Source organism: Dermacentor albipictus, chromosome 4 (genome assembly GCF_038994185.2).
Source record: "Dermacentor albipictus isolate Rhodes 1998 colony chromosome 4, USDA_Dalb.pri_finalv2, whole genome shotgun sequence".
Classification (NCBI taxonomy): Eukaryota; Metazoa; Arthropoda; class Arachnida; order Ixodida; family Ixodidae; genus Dermacentor; species Dermacentor albipictus.
Window position 1 is genome coordinate 92,528,445 of NC_091824.1, and position 20,402 is coordinate 92,548,846.

Consider the following 20,402-nt stretch of genomic DNA (forward strand, 5'->3'; position numbering starts at 1 on the left):
TTCAGCTCTCGCCATAGATTAAACATTAGAGAAAAAGTCGGTAGCATAATTAGTAACTTCATGCTACGGCTGTCACCTTCTTGCCCCATTCTTGTTGACCTTAATATCTGGCCTTCATTTAGCTTTTATTTTTAATACAGGCATTATGTTCCTTAAGTTATTCAACATGTTCTTGCACTAGACATATTCTCACAACATGAGCTCTCTGCTTCCAATTCTACTCGCTTCGGCACCCATCGTAACTTGCTCTTGTCTAGTACACATACTAACTATGGCAGATCCACTTCACTTTCTTTCCTCAATGTCATTTTGGGATAGTTTGAACACGCATATGAAATCTATAACTTTCATACACTCCCCCCTCTTTCCCCCCCTCCGCCTCCCAAGTATATAATAGAAACTTAAAACATTTTCTTTTCTTTAAACATAACTAATCCTGTCCACCCTGTGAACATTACCTTGTGTTGCCTTATGCAAAATTGTTGTATCTTGATGTAGTTATACATGCATTTTTAAAAATTTAACCTCTCTTTCATTTGCTTTGTTTTTTACTTTCTATTTTTCATTAATTTACTTCAATGGAGGCCCTGCCAATGGTGATATAGCCTTGGGACCTCCTTCTGTATGTCCATAATTGTACTATTCCTATGATGTTCAATAAATTTGAATTTAAATTTGAACGGACAAATATTTGTGTCTACCTGTCAGCATGCTCTCGTTGACAATACAGTCACCGTTGATAAGGACAGCATCACACTCCATGGTGTGATGTTTCTCTGGGAGTATGATCACATCGCCAGGTACAAGTTCCTTGGAGGAGAGGGTCACTTCTGCACACACATCATGCACACGTGGACTGCACAACATATTTTTCAGCACTGATGTTGCCGTGGAGAATGCCAACAAAAGCGCAACTAGTAAAAATAAATATTGACAGCATGACAACAGCCGTATTATATATTGTTGATCTCCGCATAGAGCAGACAGTATGTACTAAAGTTATGGGTGATGCAATTAAGCATTCATTAATTCTGAACACCTGTCTGCTCTGAACACTTTAGAAGCTTTGCATTCAAGGTTCATGTATAAAAAACAAACTTGCGTTACTTATTTCTTGCTATTTCAAGTATATAAGTCACTTTTTGTCTCAATTTAGCAACTGCACTATGTGAAAAACAGAGTATGATATACTCCTTGTAATTATGCGCTCCATTATAGAATAGCTAGAATGTGATTGCGACATCCCTGTCATCACATGGTGCTACAGAAGAGCTGTTTGAAATTTATTGTTAACATGGTGCTAGTAGGTTTCATTCAATCATGCCTTGTGCATATTGAGCTGTCGTGAATAATACCCCTGCACCTGTTTACTGTAATAACCTGCATATGAGGCAACATTCATGCTTACCAGTCTCATCTCGCAACACAGTCACCTTTGATTCTGTGTGAATGGCTTCTCTCAGCGCCCTTGTTTGCTGAAAGATCACATTTGCAGTATGTGGGTGGAAGGTTTCAGCATTCATCAGTCGATTTTTAAAGTACAATTCATTATATTGGTTTGGGTGCCTCAAGCCATTTGAAATTTCCTGATCATGATTTCAAACTCAAACCACAAGCCATGAACCGCGGTACTTGTTGCCAGGCAATTGAAAATGCACTTTTCACTATTATAGCACAGGCAATTCACGTAGTCATCAAATACAGAAGAGCATGAGATCTACAAAATTTCCAAGTGATAAATAAAGGAAACTTTACTACATGAAAGTTAAAGTAATAAAGACACTAAAATACCAAATTACACATGTTTTGGTCGTTATCAAGGAATGGACAAACCATGAGGCATGACAGTAATGACAGGAAAGAAGCCTACCTTTCTGGTTTGCCAGACTGATACGCTGACTGATATAATTGACAGCAAGATGACACAAACAGCAAACTGGTAATACAGCTGAACCATCCACACAATAACAATGAACACTTGATAGATGTAAAATGGGCTGAAGACCTAGAGGAAGAGAAAAGCCATGCTTAAAGAAATTTGTAGAAGCTAAGACATAACATTTATTACAGTGACCTTGAGTAAGAAATCATTGACAGATTAGTGCAGTGTACAGTTTGGTTACAAATTATTAAATCAGCATCAATCATCGTCACCAGTGGAAGCTGTCCATTCTTTGAAATCAATCAATCAATCAATCAATCAATCAATCAATCAATCAATCAATCAATCAATCAATCAATCAATTTTTTTCCTAACAATTTTAGTACATTTACCAAACAGCTAACCATGAACAACCAGGTACAGTGAAAAGTATGGTCACAAGTAAGCTGTATGGTTCCATATAAGATTTGCATGTGATCCATATAAGCACTAGCATGCAGGTGATTTTCAAGCAAGGAGATATTGCCACAAGAAGTTAGCTTTTGCTTCTATCATTCTTTTTAATGTTATACAATCTCTCTACAGTCATACAACAGTCCCACAATGTACAACTACACGTTACTACATTCTCTTCGTTACTTGCAGATTATGTTAATCTTTTTTTTTTCACAAGTAATATCGCAAGTGGTAGCACCAGTATCATATTTTCATGCACACCTCATTTATTACGAGCTTGTAAACAGGTGTAATTTCTATGCACAGAGAGTTTTCGCCAAACAGGACTTGCTGGTAGTCAACATCTGCGCCTGACAGACCGGATGACATTGCGAGCAAATCTTGACAACTGTCGACTTCAAGCCCACTGGAAGAAAGGAAGAATAAAATTAATTAATTGAAGTACACAAAACATCACAGAGACTGTGAGACACCATACCACATTACATTGGTCTATGGCTCACATATGTAGACAACTGTGCCATAAATGAGATACACCAGCCAGCTTACACCTTCCAGCCAGATTAACAAGCACTGTTGATGTGAAGACAAAGGAGTTAACAAAGAGAAACCTAAACTGTATTTGTCTGAATACATAAAGCTCGCCTAAATAACCATAGTTTTAATCTTTTCCAATGCTGAACAAGAGATGTACCCTTAAGTCGATCTCCAAGATAAGGTAACATCACACAAAGCCCAAGACACCCTTTTATTTAACGCCGGCAAATAAAATCAAGGATCACATACTAAGTAAAACACATCGTTAAGCACTTTTGATATAACAGTATCGTTTAAAGTACTCCATCTTACAGGCCAGGCTTTGACAAAAGCAAATTCATCAAGCTCAACATTCATAATTACTAGCTGCATAGCATCATCAACAACCACTAGGTTGTGTCACGGAAGCTAATCTTCACTATATAACTTTGCATGACTACAGGCCTGCTTTAAACTGTATGCAAAAAATATAGCATTTACAGGAAGCCTAAATGCAAGCCATTCAACTTGGCACTGAAAAAAATGCTCTACAAGGTATTCTAATGATCTGTCACATCTTATACAGGAGGCAAATTTGAAATACTGCAATTGCCAGTTCTTTCTAGCAGGCAATGATATTGGTAGACAGTGGCATACTATAAACTCCTTCCTGAACTGAATCACATCAGCTAGCAGAATCAATGAAATACGCTATAATGGAGATTTATTCATGGGTGAAAGTAATGTTATGCATGCATTTAGTGATTTTTTATTGTGTGCTCCACACATGCCAGAACCACCCACTTTTGTTGTTCTTAATTCTGTGCCACAATCTTGTTTTCAGCTTCCTACTACACATGCCGAAGTAACAACTACTTTTTTTGCATTTGCATCAACTATGCTTGACAACATTCGTGGCAGTCATACCAAAGAAGGGGTAGATATCATAGTTGAACCCCTCACACATGTCATTAACCTGATTTTGATGACAAGATTTTTATTCATGCGAACAAAAATGAAGCACGATAGTTCCTGTGTTAAAAAACGTGACAGAACTCTAATAAACAATTTAGGCCTATCTCTATTCTTCTCTTTTTTGTTATGAAAGAAAAATATATATATATATATAATGCTAGGTATCATAGCTAACTCTATAAGTTAACTTATTATTGCCAAGACAGTTTGGCTTTCGCACTGATTATTCGACTAATCTAGCTCTAGTTGTATTGACTGCCAATTTTAAATGAGAAATTTACTGTCATAGACTTGTCAGATCTGTTCTTATTGATTTTACTAAAGTAATTAGGTTTAATCAGCCATAATATTCTACTTAGCTTGTGTCCTATGAAATAACTGGTCTGAATTAAAATGATTTAGAAGATGCATAACTGACCATGCAAAAACAATTATTATATCTGGTACCCTATCTGAAACAAGGAAATTTAGTTAACACTTATGTCCCACAAGGTTCAATATTAGGCATCCGCCCTGCTTTTCTTACTGTACATTAATGATTTACTTGACTGCCTAACAACTGCAACTGTATGTAACTGACGTCACTGTTTTTTGCTAACATGAGAAAATTCACACACGGACTGATACAACTTAACTGCGATATTCGTAACATTGCTGATTGATGTTATAAAAACAGATTAATTATTCATCCCCCACTAAAAAAAAACATCAACGAAGAGAACATGATTTCCCAGCTTACCAGTAAGTCCTATCATTGATATTTATGTATTATGTATTAGTAATAATATCATCTCCCCAAGTAATCAACATACATTCTTAGGTGTACAACTATACATTGTTAAAATTTAACATCAACGTAAATTCAGTACAGAGAAAGTGTGCCTTTGGTGTAAAGGTACTCCTGAAAGAATGCAAATAATTTCATATATGCAAGCTAATAACTGTATGCTTCAGTTTCGTTCACAGTCGTATCACTTAGTGCATGGCATCATAGAGTTTAACGTATACCTCCCATATTACGCCGCTCCAGCAAATTCAAAATCAAATGCTCAGTACGATCACACCTCAATATCATGCCAATTAATGCTCTGTGCCAGAATAAAAGTTTTTAGCAGCCAACATAGTACAAATGGAGGCTTTCACTAAATGGTAAAAAAAAAGCTTACTTTCTTGCACATCGCTTTTTATATTTTAGTTTTTAACAGCAATGTGTATAGGCTTAATTTTTGCAGATTCTCACATCTAAGCTATGCCTGCCACATTATAATGATTTATAATACTCCACGTGAATTTTCCTGCCTTGTTTGTTTAGAAGGCTAATTATGCTAGTTTAAGTAACCACGGCCACAATTCTGAACCAAAAAGTGGGGTCAAAAATCACAAGATAATAGAGATGTTATGGAGATAATATACCCTCAGAGCTCATGTAAAAACCCACACTTTTCTCAATACTTAGAAACTGTGATGGGAAACACAAGATTATTTTCTCTGGTGATGATACGGGAATGAAGTTATTTTCTTTCGGTAGAACTATTAGAAATATATCCTGCACTCTGGTTCACTCTGCACTCTGGACACGTGAACAAGATGTGTTCATCCCTGTGTGCTCAAAGGATAACACAAGAATGAACACAGCATCTAAAATGCACAGAGATATCAGGTATAAGCGATCTACAAGGCCCATCATACTCAAGCTTCACGAAGCGCTGAAGGTCTGTTTTCCAGATGTACTTGATACGCTTGTTGTGAAAGAAGCAGTAATTGCAACCATCCTTCAGTGGTCTGTTGCTTTGGAAAACTGTTTCAATGAACTCTTGAGAGTACTTGTCCTGCAAGATTGGTTGTACATAAGTCATGAGAAATTTACTACTAATAAAAAATTATAAGATAATTATCTTGTAGGATACAGCAAGAGAGAAAAACTATCCAAAGCTTCTCACCACACAACAGTGCAATTTAACAAATATTTGTAAGAAATCATCATATCATGCAACAAAAGAGATCGTGAAACCTTTTAGCATCCCTAGTACAATTTAAAGACAACTTTAATGTCGACAGAAAGCTGAACTAAAATCATACGGGCAGAAAAAAGTGTGTTAAAAGCACTACTGTTCCATCCCTCTGCATATGTGAATAAAACACAATAACTACAAATCATCCTAGGCTTCTACTATGCCATACTTTTAATGAGATGAATTACTTTTGCTCTTCCACATTTATCCTAATATAACTAATTGTATATTGGTGCTAGAAGTGTTAGCACAATTACATAATGAGAAGGTAAAGAATGTACATACTCTGCATGATTATCCATCAATAAAACCGCTCTGAAATCACACAATCATATAAGGAACACCTTAATAGTTAATGCTTCAGCCTAATTGATCCTAAATTCTGTTTGGCTGTATCAAAATAATTTGATTATCAAAAATTAAAACAGAAGCTGTTTTGTATTGCCCTTGCCTTATCCTCATTGAGGCAGGCCTCATGATCAGGATCATTGAGGCAGGCCTCAATGATCTTATTTGTGTGCTTGAACTGCTTGTAAGTGCTGGTGATGCTACAATCAAAAACAAGCAACACGCACCTACGGTTATCAAGATATGTTGACAAGCATCCATCCCAACATCATGAATGGATTGATTTGTCTGTATTAATAATTCCTCTCATAAGAACTAACCATGAATTGGAATATATTTAAGGCTCCCTTTATGAATTTGATTATCTATCATTTCAATAAAGAAATTCTTAAACTGCAGTAACATCCAAGACAGATGTTAAGCAACCTTTTCAATGCACTTTTCAGCAGTCGTGTTTCAGTACAAGTTAGTTTTTTTATTGTTAGTATGGCTTTTGCAATTCTTTCTGCAGTTCTATTTGTTACAACATTGTGTTACCTACTGCATCCATAGAGTTCTCCATTGCTTGAGCTTTTTGACATGCAAAGATATTTATTATTATGGTTGTGTTTTACACTGGTGCTTTGTGTTACTTCAAATGATGCACATTACCTAACCTAGCTGTTGCCATTGTACTACAGTCAATCAATTATTGTTCACTTTACAGTGAGTTTATTTAACTCTGGAACTTCTCATATCTATATATGCATATACACACATACCGAGTGAATGTACCTTCAGATTCAGTTGTTTTAAGGCACTCAAAAGGTGTAGATGAATGTGCTGTTAGAAGTTAGCTGATTGCTTGTGCCACATCTACAAGATCGTGAAGAGCACTAGAAGAATAAACTGAAGACGAGGAGGTGCACGGTGAGGGCAGCGGTAGCAAGAGGCCGTGTGCTGAACGGCGTGTGAATAAATATCCTTTTCTGTGTGTTTTATCCTTTGAGAAGCTAACAGTGTGAAAAAGTTTATTATTCTTGCAACGTTTCAGCAGGGTTCTGGCCAAAACACCGGAACAATAATAAACATTCTTGCATTCATTTGTTCCTTTTGTGTGCATATATATAGAAAGATACTGGAAGCTTTTAATGCAGCATGTCACTGTTGTAGTGCATTAGCAGGTCATCCAAGAACACACTACCCAAGTGAATGCCAGTCTTACTTTCAGCAGCACCTTCTGTGCCTCATCAGGATGACACAATACATGTGTGAGCTTGAGCAAAATACTTCGTTTCCAGGAGATGAGCATTAGGGGAATACCGGCGGCAAGAATGATCGCAGTCCAGCCAGCAAGAGCCTTTCTCAGAGACCATTTATAGCCTTCTAATGTCTGGAGCAAAGAAAGAAGAAACCACTGACATTATATTTTAGCTAACATGTTGGTTAATATAATGAAAAACAAGGCGAATTCGATTTTGCATTCTGATTAATATCTTCAGACTCAAAAAACTTCGAGCTAGTAAGTGGCATATGTAAGCTGTATATTGACACAAATAATCATGTTTAGTAGATCCTGGTACACATGCACTCGCATTCACAAAAGATCTCAACCTAAGTAGAAATAGAACTCTAAATGCCAACTATTTCACAAGTGTGGAATTTTACTACCCATACAGTATGTGGGAGGGAAAACAGGTGATTACAAAACAGTGAGATTAACTGGACATCAGGTAAAAATGAAAATGAAGTGCTTGTCCCTAGTATGATTTGCTCGCTGCTGCAATGATGATTGCAAAGTCACAGAATAGAGTACAGTAAAAATTCAAAGAGGCAGAGTGAGGTGCACAGGAAAGTAGCAATAACTCCTTTATTAATGGAATATGCGTATTTGTATATTAGTGTATCGTTTATTAAACTTTTCTGAAGCAGACTCAATCTGTTTTGCAACTCTTTTTTCACAATAACACCTGCAGCAACCTATCTGCTTTGTTAACAACGGACAGATTACACTGTTCAACTTAGGTGTCTATGGTTGTGATGGCCAAAAAATTTTGATGAAGGATCAATTTTCAAAGCTCTATTAAAAAAGAAGTCTTCAGTGTCTGAAAACACCTGAACATATTGCTATCGCATAAAGAAAGTATATAAACAAAAAGTGTTAACAAGAAGTTCAGCCAATTATAGCTTACAATGTACTACCAGCTTTATCAAACATGCTCAGACTAAAACAAAATGTAAAAACTTCTAGTTATACATATGCCAGCATAATGCACAAAATATTCTGATCACCACAAAGCTTATACACATGACAAAGACTAAATGCACCCATCAGCAAAATGAACAAACCACTTGGGAATGTGTAACATTCCCAGGCACTTCATTAAGTGGGACTATTAGCCATAAATAAAATTCTGCATGAAGCCTTTGATTAGAATGAATGAGACATGACACATCTAGTGAAAGAAATAATATAAAAACATAAAAAGCAAGCTCACCATTTCATCATCGTAGCCCATGTTAATCTTGTAAGCACTGACTTTGCCCATGGTAGTGTTTTGGTGAGTACCGGAGCACTACACTTAGCTCCCTTTTCCAGGCAAACAGCCTCTCCGAATGGCAACGGTCGACGCTTGCGGGCAGTGAATAGGGTTCAAGAAAGCAAGCATAAGTGGCCTCATAGAATGAAGTGAAGCCACTATAGAGCCAGAAACGTGTCCTTTGTGCCTCGCTCAACAACTTTTCCTTCCCTACTTTTTCCTACTCTCCTTTGATTCTTGTCCACATTTTCACAATGGCTACCCAATAACATATAAATCTGCAGAAAACAAAAAACTAAGAGGCAACTTGCCTAGATATCAGGCAACATTTAAATGGCCAACAAACACTTAAAAAAATTTTAGTATCCTCCCCCCTTTAACAGCAGTCTTTCCTCCAATAGTTCTAACCTTCTGCTGTTCAATCATACATTTATTTGCATTGGCGCTAGCATAATGACTAACTCATCAAGAATGCTTGCAAAAAAGTGCTATGAGACATAGTTCAAAATTACTATACTGACCAGCGCTGCACTACGTGCTTCAGTGACAGTATTGTGAATGAGAGGTTTTTTCCTCATTTAGATATTTGCTGATGTTTAGATCACAGCAGAGGCTACGAATAATGATGAGCTCTTCAAGGAACTCCCAAGCTCTCTGTGCCTTACTCATGCTACTGACAAGTAATTTTTGACTACAAATGCATTTAACAAGGAAAGCAAAAAACAAACTGTTCATGAAATAGCTGCTTCTGTCACTCCATGGCTTTTTGGTAAAACATTCGTTAACTGTACAACCTCAGTTGTTAGCAGTATTAGCAGCTTACTTGGTTAGTCTATGATGTGTACATTGTTCCAGTTTGCTGCTGTCCAAGAGCATGCATGCTGTACTGCCTTACTGCCACACATTGCAAGCGGCACCGCCCAAGCACTTATCTGGTTGTAATCTTGGCAAGCATTCTTATCTCCCAAGCTTGTACATTTAGGTTGCCTCTTCGCACATTCTTTCCTAGAGAGCAAGAGATAAGAACGCGGACAATCATAGAACCTGAGCCCTACAAGAAAAGTCAACTGCAGGTGAAAGAAAACTACTTGCACCCAGATTCGTCATATGGTGTAACCATTGCTAAACTAGCCATGCTAAACAATATTTGAGTATAGCTTACCCATTCTGGTTTGTCTGCAACAAGTGGAGAAAGAGAAAAAGAAAAAAAATATTTCTGTGTGCAAGAATAAATGAAGTGCAATTGTTCCAATGAATAAAGCCAGTATATTATTGTAGCTGTTACACTGTCACAAGAAATTAGCTACAAGAATTATTCCAAAAAGTAGACAAAGCAACAGCTCGGTTTATGAAAATGAGCATGTTTATTGTGATGCGTAAATAAATTAGGTGAAGTTCCTGCTCTGGCTTTCAACACAGTGAAGCATGTCTCTGTCACACATAACTGTGGTCATCTGTCGTCACCTCAGTTGACTTGGCTGTCTTTTGTCATCAGGACAGAGTAAAGTGCCAATGTCAGTCGCTGACAAGACCTTCATGAGGGCTGAATCATGGTGCTTTTTAAGCTGAAAATCAATAAAAATATTATTGATTAGTAATGTCTAACATGAGCTGAGAATATGCTCTTTACGAGTGCAGCAGCGCAATACACGACAAGGAAGAGGAAGTAAACAAGACTGGTGAGTTCACATGTTCACCTTAATTAATGCATTCGCTACAAAGCTAATAACATATTTTCACCTCCTCCAAAGTGTAGTTTAGCAACAACCCTATAACATTCAGTTGCACCTGGTGAATCTCTAGAGGCAGCACTGTGATTGAACACAATATACTCCTTGAATGAAAAAACATTTGTAAACACAGCAAAACTGGTTTAACATGCTTATACATTACAGTAAAACCTCTGTATAACAAAGTTGAAGAGGGAGCCAAAATTAATTGATTATATCCACTACTTCATTATAATTTGTCTGCCTTAATGTTTAACTGTGCCATCGTGAGAGCAAGGAGACGTAGTGATAAATTACTAAAAGGTAAGCTAAAGCAAATTGTAAGTGGCTGGCATACTCTTGGAATGTGAATATCACAGTAAGGATTGGCACTCTACAGCGCTAGGACGGACTGTTCCCAACTCTTGGAGCTAAGAAGTACAAAAGTTCTCACTTGTTTTAATGTAAAATCTCCATGACCTTTGAGAAAATTGACTTCTGAATCTTGGACTGGTAGCTGGTAGAGACGGCACAGTTCCCTTGCAGGGTGATCAGAGCAAGAAAGCCAGTGGCCCAACACAGACAGAGGGAACTTGCAGTTCTTGGAACTGAATGCCACTGTCATAACCTGCAGTGCTGTTCTGTGGTAATAAATACAACGTACTTAGACTACAATAACCACAGATACCTTAATCTTCCAGCATGCTATAATGACAACAATAGTCATAGAGGTCAGTTTGAGCATACAGGCAGCTAGTTCCCTTTTGTTTTAAAAACAGAGGAAGAAAGTGAACATAGAAATGAAAATTTGAGTACCCCTTAAGTTTGCTAAATATCTGCTCTCAAAAAAAAATTTAACTGTGCAGAATTAAACAATTTATTTTTTGTTGCAAAGCAAATTAATTTAGAACATGTTCAATGTATTCCAGTCGATAGCCAGCCCAATGAGGAAGGACACAAATTCATCTTGCTGCTTTGTGCCGGGACAGAACACACCCATCAAGTTTTCCAGGAAAGAAGAGTAATTTTGAATAGTGCAACACACGCCAGTGAATATAAAAGTGAATAATAGTTAACACGAGCCCCTGGTTACTTTAGTTCTGGTCAAGTATTCTACAGAGTGGCACTTCTTAACATCAGCTCACTTTTCAGCTGTCTGCTATGAAGCAAAAGCAGGCCAGTGAAGGAAGTATAGAGAAGGCCAGCACTGACCTACAACATGGTAGTAAGTGAGCACCATATGTTGTCCCCCTCTGTATGTATATTCTGTGTTTTCCATACTTTACAGTAAATTCTGCCTCATCCCCACCTCATTAGATAACCCTGTGCTTGTGGATAACACCAAGGTGCTGCAAACATACTCCTAAAGCTCTAAAGCCTCTTTGTAGGAACATACAGTGTTTCTCACAAGAAAGAAGAAAAAAAAGGAAAAAGTTTGGGAGGAGTGAGTGCTGGTTGTGGGCTAGGAACTTCGGAATAGACGCCAGGAGATGACGTGCTGTCTCTCGTTTCCAGAGGCCTTGTCCTTCCCCGAGGACGAAGCCTGCTCTTGCTGTTGAAAGCACTCACACCTTTACATCCTTTTCATGCATATACTCCACTCTGTGCTTGGAATACATTTAATGTTTCGAGACATCTGATGTAGCTGCTTTGCCTTGGTAGCAATGGCCTTTGGCCCATGAGTCAGTGCTAATCGTCCACACAAGCCATGCTCTGGGTGCGTCACAACGTGCTTTTCTTTTTCATCACCCTTGCGTGACATTCACAACACATTTTAGCACCTCCTGTGAATTATTCCCAGTTTCTCCCCCAGAAACAACGGGCCCTGTGGTAATACTGTGGGCCACTTCCAGAGACAGTCTTAAAATTAGCGCACCGAATCGTACAATGGTTGACAACTGAATTTTTTGCCGTTGCTGACATCGTTGCAAATAGCTCCTGCCAGTGAAAGGCCATTCAAGTCAAATGAACAGCATGCATCAGTGAACGCTTGCCTTCGAATGAGCTCCAAATGCGAGTGCAAAGCACATGCAAGAAGAGAGGGAAGGGTCTTGTAGTTTTTCAGGACTCTGATAAAATTTCCTTTCCTGTGTGCTAGGCTTGTGTCCAGAGAAATCTTGACCAAAGTATGATTTCTGCCAAGGAGAAAAGCAAAACATGACAACTCTCAAGTACCTGATGTGCAGACATCGAATTAAATGTGCACACATCCAACAAACATTCACCCGATGACATTTGTGGCACAAATACAACCTGCTGAAGCTAGTAGACAAGAGCAGTGCTAGAAACCCAAGCAGCGAAATTTGAATCACTGGCTGAAGGCTTCAGTGGAAGATTAAAAAAAGAAAGAAACTATGTCCTTTGTTTCTGGAAAGGGGGGCATAGAAACAGATTTTTCATCAGTGGGAATTATCCAACAAGAATCCCAATTTTTAACTGCTGAATAAGGAAGCAGTAACTGAGCAAAATAACAAAGTACAAGCATAAATTAAATTGATGAACTGGTAAATATAAGCTAGAATAGAACAGTCTTGATGTTTGCATGTTCATAAGTGTGTTGCTTTGTATTAGTGGAAGCTAATAAAATACTTTCAAGGCTACTGTACAAAGGTGACCAGTTTATTTTATCACATTCTGATGCAATCAAATTTAGTATGTGTAATCACATACTGTTTCCACTCTGAGCTTCATTGAAAACTTCCTGCCCTCCAATGATCTGACCTACATACACATGTGCTGAAGCTTCTCACAGCAAGTCAGAATCAATATTTGCCTTGTGCAAGATATCCCATGAGTGAGCATGTGAGTAAGTGTGTTCATTGTATGCAATGCCATTGGTGAGCTGATACACTGATATTGAATAGCAACTTGCAACTTTACAGCGTCGAAGGGCACAAGAAATTAATCTTGTTTTATCAAACATAGTTTGCACATTTGTTTGTTCTCATTTTGAAAAATACATGCCAGCATGGTGTTACATTATATGTACTTCTTAACTCCAATTAATTATATTAATTTTAGAATAGTGTGATAATGCTTGCAACACACCCATGCCCTCTGTAATGTTTAAAAGCACAGGGCAGATAAACTTTAAAGAATGAAGCATGTGCAATTCTGCTTTGATTACATTAGCACCACTCATTTTTTTGCTTATCACTGTTATGTCAAGTTCATTACACTGAAAGTCCTGTAATGTGCCCGTCTAGAAAAAGGCAATATAAAGCTTCACTCCACCTTCAGAAACACAATGCTTTCTAAACTACAGCCAAACGAGCTTGCCGGCAAATAAGAGGAATGAACCACTCCCACATGAAAATTAAAAAAAAAATGTAGTGGCCACATCTGGTGCAACGTATTAAGCATGTGCTGAGCCAGGAGGCATGGACCTACATATGAGGCCCAGATGGAGGCCTTAGTTCTTAAGGGACTAATAAATGCTGCATTTCTCTCTCTCCCTCATCTCACCTTATTTCCTTTGGAAGGGTTAGCGCATGAGTTAGAGCTTCGAATGATCCCAGGTTGTGAAGAATGTAGATGGCTTCCATTTCTGGTCTGTTGCTGCACTGGTCTACAGACTGTTGGTATTGAATTAACAGACGTTTTAAACACTCCTGTAGGTGCTGGCTGTTGATGTGAGGATCAAAGGCATTCACATCTTCTTCAAAGCACCTGTACAAAATGAAAATGGCACGTAGTCTTTGCTAAGTCCAGTTTTTATGACCAATGGGTGAACGTAAAGAGGTCCATGTGAATCAATGCTTGATATGACCAATAAGACTGATGACCATGCCCCATAAAGAGGCAGGTCACATAATAAGCCACGGAATAGCCAGTCACCAAGTGTGTTCAACATATCAAAGCGCAAGAGCTTAACTACTGTTCAATAAGCAACATAATGTCAGTGATTCATGATTTTGGGAAGTTACTGCAAGCAAAACATGAGACTTGAAGAAAGGGACAATATGAAGCGGTTTATTTTTTCAAATCTCGTGCTTTGCTGGCAGTAACTTGCCAAAATCATGAATCACCAACTGGCCTACACCCACACTCTGATAATGTTGGTACTGCTCTATTATGGGCAACATGGCAATCATTATTTTTCAAGGTACCTGAAGGCCGAATAGATGTAAAAACGCACAGCCTGTTCAAGTATTTTGATGCAGTCGCCACCATTCAGATCCTGGATGGTCATGTCCTGGCGTACAGCCCACAATCTGTCCCACACAAAGTGGTATGTGTCAGCCCAACTGTCACCAATGCACGACGGGGCGATCCTGCAACGTGAAATAACTGCATTTAAACACTAAATGCACTTTTGCTGCTACAATTTTCAGTGAAATTCTGTGGTTCTCAAAAAGTCTTCATTTCATGCATTTTTCTGTATGCATGCAGGCACATGTGAACACACACACGCACACATATACCTTTGTACATCAGTGCATTTTGTGCTTGCCTATGTTACAAAGTTTATATGAGTCACCACATAAACGTCTATATGGTGGTTTAATTTTCTGAAGGTGATTGGTTTACACTTTGCAGAAACTCTTCACTTAAACACCTTTTATTTTTGCCTTTATCCATGTAATAACTGCACTATGAGTTCTTGCACAAGATTTCAAAGAAAAGGTGTGGCCACTGCAAGTGTCTATATACACACCAGAGATTGTTAATGTATGCATGGTATGGTAATGGGTATGAAATGCAAAGCTCACGTGCGCATTAAGTATGCTGTTGTCATGAGCAAAACTTGTGGTGGCCTCAATTCATCAGGAGTGGCCTCCCTCTGTCCAGCAGCTGATCTGGAGAACTGCTTGATGGCTTTGTTTTTGTCAGCCTTGGGCCTGCAAATGATGTTGCATATTAAGTTCATGGCACCTAAGGCCACTTGGTGAAAGTGAAAATATTAATCCCACAAAGTCGGCTGTACTGGTATGTAAAATATTTGATGACTGCAAAATAAGAAGGCCTTGCAGTGCGGTAACAGAAGTGCAAGAACAAGAACCAGTTATCATAAAGATTGTACCACCCTAAATTGCCTTCCAGACAAATCTGTTGCCTAGCCAATTTTGTTGATTTACACACCACCACATGTGAACATCACTAATATTTTACATGTAAGCTATTCAAAATATGTGCAGTCAGTATTATCATCTAGCCTGGAAAAATATTGCGCGCAAGTTTGTTCTACTGCCCTCTGTAATACCTGTCAAGCATAACAATCTGTAAGAACTTTGGAGATTACTAATTAAGCAGACTTGCACACGCATGTATGCACACATAACAGCGTTATTTTTCTGCTAATGCTATGTAACATAGCTTTAAAGGTTACATAACAATGAATTGATAGCCTCAGAAGGAGCAAACAAAGCTGTTAATGACTAAAATTGGTTTCATACACACAGATTTGTAATAGAACTGATGGCTCTCAAGTGGCACAAAAGACACCATGTTTGGGAACTATTTACATCTGCCACATAGCTACTAGAGATGAGCTGAAGGTAAGCACACTAAATTTTGCCTGTTTCAAGAGAGCAGCCACGACATCAGTGCAAGCCGCCATATTACATGGGTGCAATTACACAAAAAAACTGAGTTTGTGAGAATGCTAGCTTTGGTAGATTGGTAAACCATAGAACTTGGAAAGAAGTTGTAGAATAAAATGCACTAATAGGGGAGGTAAAACAGAGCTTTGTGATGGCCGAATGCTTTCTTGGTAATGCTATCTATAGTAACATAAAATGCAAATGTGAAGAACAATAAGGTATTTTTTAAGGGGCATGTAAATAGTTGAAGTCTTGAATACAAATCGAATAGTCTTTGCTATTCGATTTGAGAATTCACTATTATAAATGGCAGAATATTCGTCTCTTTCGTACAAGGGACAAGACTTATTGCAGTGTCGAGGGAGAGATGGAAGTGCAAACTGTTCAGAATGATTCTGCTGCAGAAGAGCTGTGGTTGCTGTGCAGAGGCACCAGTTCCTGAGCGATCACATGTGACAGATAACTTTGCTGTGTAATTTCCGGTCAGCCAATAGGAATTGTTTACTGTTCGGCAGCCTATATATGAATTTGCTGTTTTGATTTATATGGCCAGTCCCATCAGGCTTGCATCCCCAAAAACAATGTGCAGTGCTGCAATATCCCACTTCTCCTCTTCAACGAACAAAACACCGTAGGACCATTTGGTGACGCGCTGTTACCTTGTCCCATTACTGCCATTGTCGTGGTTCCCCAGTTAACAAAAAAGCAGTTGCTTCTCTCAAAATTCAAACTTACTAGTTGTCCGGATGGTCGTTTCCAAATGATATTACAAAAGGTAGGTGTCCGAAAATTTATCTATAAACTCTATTTCTTTAGCATACAAACTCTACATATACACTCTCTATTTCACTTTGTTTATAAATAAGAAAATAATTTATGTTTGAGTCAATATTCAGGGGTCATTTTTCTGAAATATTTATATTTCATTTATAAATTTTGATATTCGAACATCCCTAGTTTTCATACATAAAGGACAAGATTAGCCAGACAGTTTAGATCAGTAAGTGGTTTAGCTTTCATTGAAGGATATTGTAGACAGCCAGCAGTTACAGATTGTGCTCATGTGGTAGACTTTACAATATTTTCTTTAAGTGTTCTCAATGCTTTATCTTGAATTTTTCAAAGGTATGTGAATAGGCAGACATCAAGCACGCAAGATAAGAGGCAAAAACCGGCTCCTCATTGGTTCAGTTTCCCCAAAAATCATATGAAAAATGGAGCTATGTATGAGGGCATGTAGAAGGCCTGCTTGAATGTTCGCTTGTGCCATACTTTCATAAATTCAGTAACAATAATGCACAAAACATATGAAACCTGCCTGGTCTAAAAATAATTACCTGGAAAAATATTTCGGTAATTTTTGGTTGTTTCAGGACCCGTTGTACTGATTAATTGTTTTTCGAGGGCTGTCTGCTTGTTAATTCACCTAGTCATCCCAGCTGCTGATGTGCTTACACTGATGGTGTATCTGCTTCGGTCAATGCCTCCATTGGTTTCTGTTATGTGTGCTTCGCACTTGCCGTTTGGACCCCTATATAAAGTCCTGCTATATGCAAGAAACAAATGTCGTGAAACTGCTTTGAGTGAAGTGACATATATGCGTCACAACAGCATATTTAGTTACATATGTTGCACACGTTTAATCACTTGTGCCGCGACAGAACACTTGGTGCCATCATGACACCCTGTTTCATTCGTTATTCTGTATTTTTAATTCCTTGTTTTAGCATATCATATATGCTGCCACTGCAACAAACACTTGGCAGTTGCACTGTATGTCACGCGTTGAAAAGATCAACACCTGCCACACGTAAGAACCCAAAAGTACAGCGTGCAGAAAAGCACGGGAGATTCCGCCATCAGTTAATTTACAGAGATCCAAGACGGGCAGAAATTGGCATCATAGCGAGATGATCATGCATCGTACCGGACATCACTTTCGGTGCCTTCGGCGATCTCGAAAGGGTGGAGGAGGCGCTCTTTTTCACGCCTGAAACGCAAAATTGCACGTGAACTTATGTTCAAAGACTAGTAACAACTCGGGATGCAGAACACACGAAATGCAACTGCGAGCACTCACCACTGGCGTTCTCGCGGCGGGCACATATCCTGACACGTTCCTATGACAGTTGTCTGTCGTGGGGCATCGATCGCATCACCACGTCCAGTTTGATGTTGTTCGTATCTGTCACCCGCACGGCCTCTGCCCCTGCGAGCTCGCATGCTGGCTCTGCTATACCTAAACAAACACACGCACTGCTACAAAACAAGTGAAAGCAGGGCCCGGAAGGACTACGACGAGCTACGGCTTTCTCCTCCACCATATCATCACTTCATGAGTTGAGCGGGAAGATAGAGTCGGCTCAATGCAGACGTAACCACAAACAAAGGTGGAAGCGAAAAACTCCGTCCGCTTTGAGACGTTAGCATGCGTTGGCTATCAAGAGAATGAAATCGAAACCATTCGAAACTGTTGAAAATAACCGGCTATTGTTGGCTAACAACAGATACGACGGATGCAAATAACGTGCAATGACATAGAAGTAGAAGAACAGGCAGAAGTGCGTCAGTAAAATATTAATGTTCTTGTTAGCTATTTGTTATAACTTATATTTCTACAAAGCGCTTGAAAAAAAATTTACTTTCGCTGTGCATGCGCGTGCCTGTCTCCGTCTTGGTTAGAAAAAAATTATCTTGCGCTTTCTTTATTGCATGGCCACATTATATTATATTATAGTGGTTCCCAATTATTCAAAGCATACAAAAGTTACTGACCAAACCATGCTTGACCTAAGTGGCATTACATGCTGCGACTACACCTCGCTGCACTAACATATTAGCGCTGGCAGTGCAACGTCAGTTCTATTAGCTATGGTAGGTTTGAACGCTTATGTTACGCAGTACATATTTACATTATAAAGGCCACGACTATGCAAGCAAATTAAGCAGGGGCGCTTTCTTCATCTTGGGGAAATCTACAGTGAATTCCTACTTGCTTTAGTGGAATATTTTGTTCATTGTACCACTTTGTTTTCGTTCAAGTTCCCCAATTTGCATTTGGGTTAAAATCGTTCAACAATACTTCTACAATATTGGTTGCCATGCTCGCCAATAAAGCCATAACTGCTACACCTAGTTGTCATTTGAAGCCGTCTCAGAAGACTTCCATGTCACTGCCAGAGTGCTCTGAAACAACCAGTTAAACTTGCCATTATTTGCCAATAGGCACCTAAAGCAGTACATACGTTTGCAGAAGTGAAGCGTGTACAAGACCATTGTTCATTTCCTTTCAAGGATGCACCAGGCAAGCAAAGAGCCGAAACGATTAATTAAAGCAAAATTAACAAGCTTTAAGTGCAAAATCTTGTTTTCAAGTTAGGACAAAAAAAAAAAAAACAGCCCACTATAATCGTAAACATCTTCTGTATACAGAGATGGTTATAAATTCACATAAATGTGACAAGAAAGGGAGGGTAACAGCCTGTAATGAGACAACTGCCAAAGAATTCAATAGTTGGATATGCCAAAGAAAGTGCCGAGGGACCCATTTTTTCCGAGGGGAAAAGGAATGGGAGAAAGAACACACCACCTGGAGTGGCTGCATTCTGCAGTCTTCAACACTGCGTATAACACAGCCCACGTAATCACAAATTTGTTAGTGCACCATGTGGTCCCCAAGTTAGCTGCCACCAGCAGAAATTGTTGCGATACAACAGACGCATAAAGAGATCTGCCGAGCAAGAGACTAACGCAAGGCAAGAGGAAGACGGGCATATGGGCTTGGCACACACTGGTTTCCATCTTGGCCTCTGGCTGCACTGCTCTTGTAAATATATCATAGTTAGCCTCTTTTGTCTTTGTCTCGCCACACATAACAGTACCGATGCCAAAACAGCAAAGCCAGCACAAGAAATAAACTTGTTCAGTCTCTTACATCATATTCGATTAAATTGTGATGATACTAAACAGTCTCAACACATGCATCATGATGGCCAAGGACACTGTCTACTGCCAACAAAAGCAATACTGATGGTGCAGTTCTTATTGCCTTAAAATCCCTGGGAACAATCCCTTGGAGCTGCCATGGGAATAAGGGTTAGTACATTGACTTATCTGACGTTCGTGCTAACAGCTTTGAGGCTTCTTGCGGCTTCATTTGCCATGCTTTATCTGTCTTTATAAACAAATTTTGGTGCAATCCTAATTTTCTAAAGGCATAGGGCAATTAAAGCTCTGCACACATGCATAATGAGAACAGAGTTTGCAAAGTCACAAAGCTGTTTGAAGCCGTAAGGCTGAAGTTTAGGCAAATACATGTACAGTCAGACCTTGATATGAAATGGGATTATAGCAATAAGAGATATAACTAAGTGAAATTCCACTTGATATCCTCATAGAGATCCATAGTGCAGTATCTGCAATAATAAATATAATGAAATAAT

General features: G+C 38.7%; 2 protein-coding genes across 5 annotated transcripts in view; both read right to left on the bottom strand.

Annotated features, from left to right (window-relative positions):
• Nucleotides 1–9,885, bottom strand: part of LOC135897559 (polyamine-transporting ATPase 13A3-like) — a 44,288-nt gene extending 34,403 nt beyond the window's left edge. Inside the window, exons 1-9 of one of the 4 annotated variants that reach the window (XM_070537241.1) lie at nt 9,871–9,885; nt 9,532–9,713; nt 8,667–8,800; nt 7,394–7,561; nt 5,519–5,658; nt 2,600–2,744; nt 1,871–2,005; nt 1,409–1,475; nt 702–830 (exon numbers count right to left, since the gene is read on the bottom strand). In XM_070537241.1, the coding sequence (XP_070393342.1) occupies nt 702–830; nt 1,409–1,475; nt 1,871–2,005; nt 2,600–2,744; nt 5,519–5,658; nt 7,394–7,561; nt 8,667–8,717 (835 nt within the window). In that variant the 5' untranslated portion in view covers nt 8,718–8,800; nt 9,532–9,713; nt 9,871–9,885. Of the gene's footprint in view, nt 1–701; nt 831–1,408; nt 1,476–1,870; nt 2,006–2,599; nt 2,745–5,518; nt 5,659–7,393; nt 7,562–8,666; nt 9,475–9,531; nt 9,835–9,870 lie in introns of those variants that run through there. The other 3 variants (XR_010563081.2, XM_065426214.2, XM_070537242.1) reach the window with 3 other exon arrangements.
• A 164-nt stretch (nt 9,886–10,049) lies between these two features.
• LOC135897560 (SAC3 domain-containing protein 1) lies at nt 10,050–18,460 on the bottom strand. Its single transcript, XM_065426216.2, has 8 exons — nt 18,041–18,460; nt 17,888–17,950; nt 15,130–15,258; nt 14,527–14,691; nt 13,883–14,086; nt 12,412–12,552; nt 10,872–11,058; nt 10,050–10,273 (listed from the first exon to the last, which is right to left on the bottom strand). Exons 1-8 carry the CDS (start codon nt 18,181–18,183, stop codon nt 10,169–10,171), a joined length of 1,137 nt encoding a protein of 378 aa, XP_065282288.1. The 5' UTR covers nt 18,184–18,460; the 3' UTR covers nt 10,050–10,168.
• Nucleotides 18,461–20,402: the final 1,942 nt, after the last annotated feature.

Excerpts from the sequence above, each read along its gene's own strand:
- LOC135897560 (XM_065426216.2), bottom strand. The coding sequence starts at position 18,183 with ATGCGAGCTCGCAGGGGCAGAGGCCGTGCGGGTGACAGATACGAACAA. Across the intron at positions 14,692-15,129 it reads ACAGCATACTTAATGCGCAC|GATCGCCCCGTCGTGCATTG; the intron begins GTGAGCTTTGCA and ends TTCACGTTGCAG. Across the intron at positions 12,553-13,882 it reads ACCCTTCCAAAGGAAATAAG|AAATCATACTTTGGTCAAGA; the intron begins GTGAGATGAGGG and ends TCTCCTTGGCAG.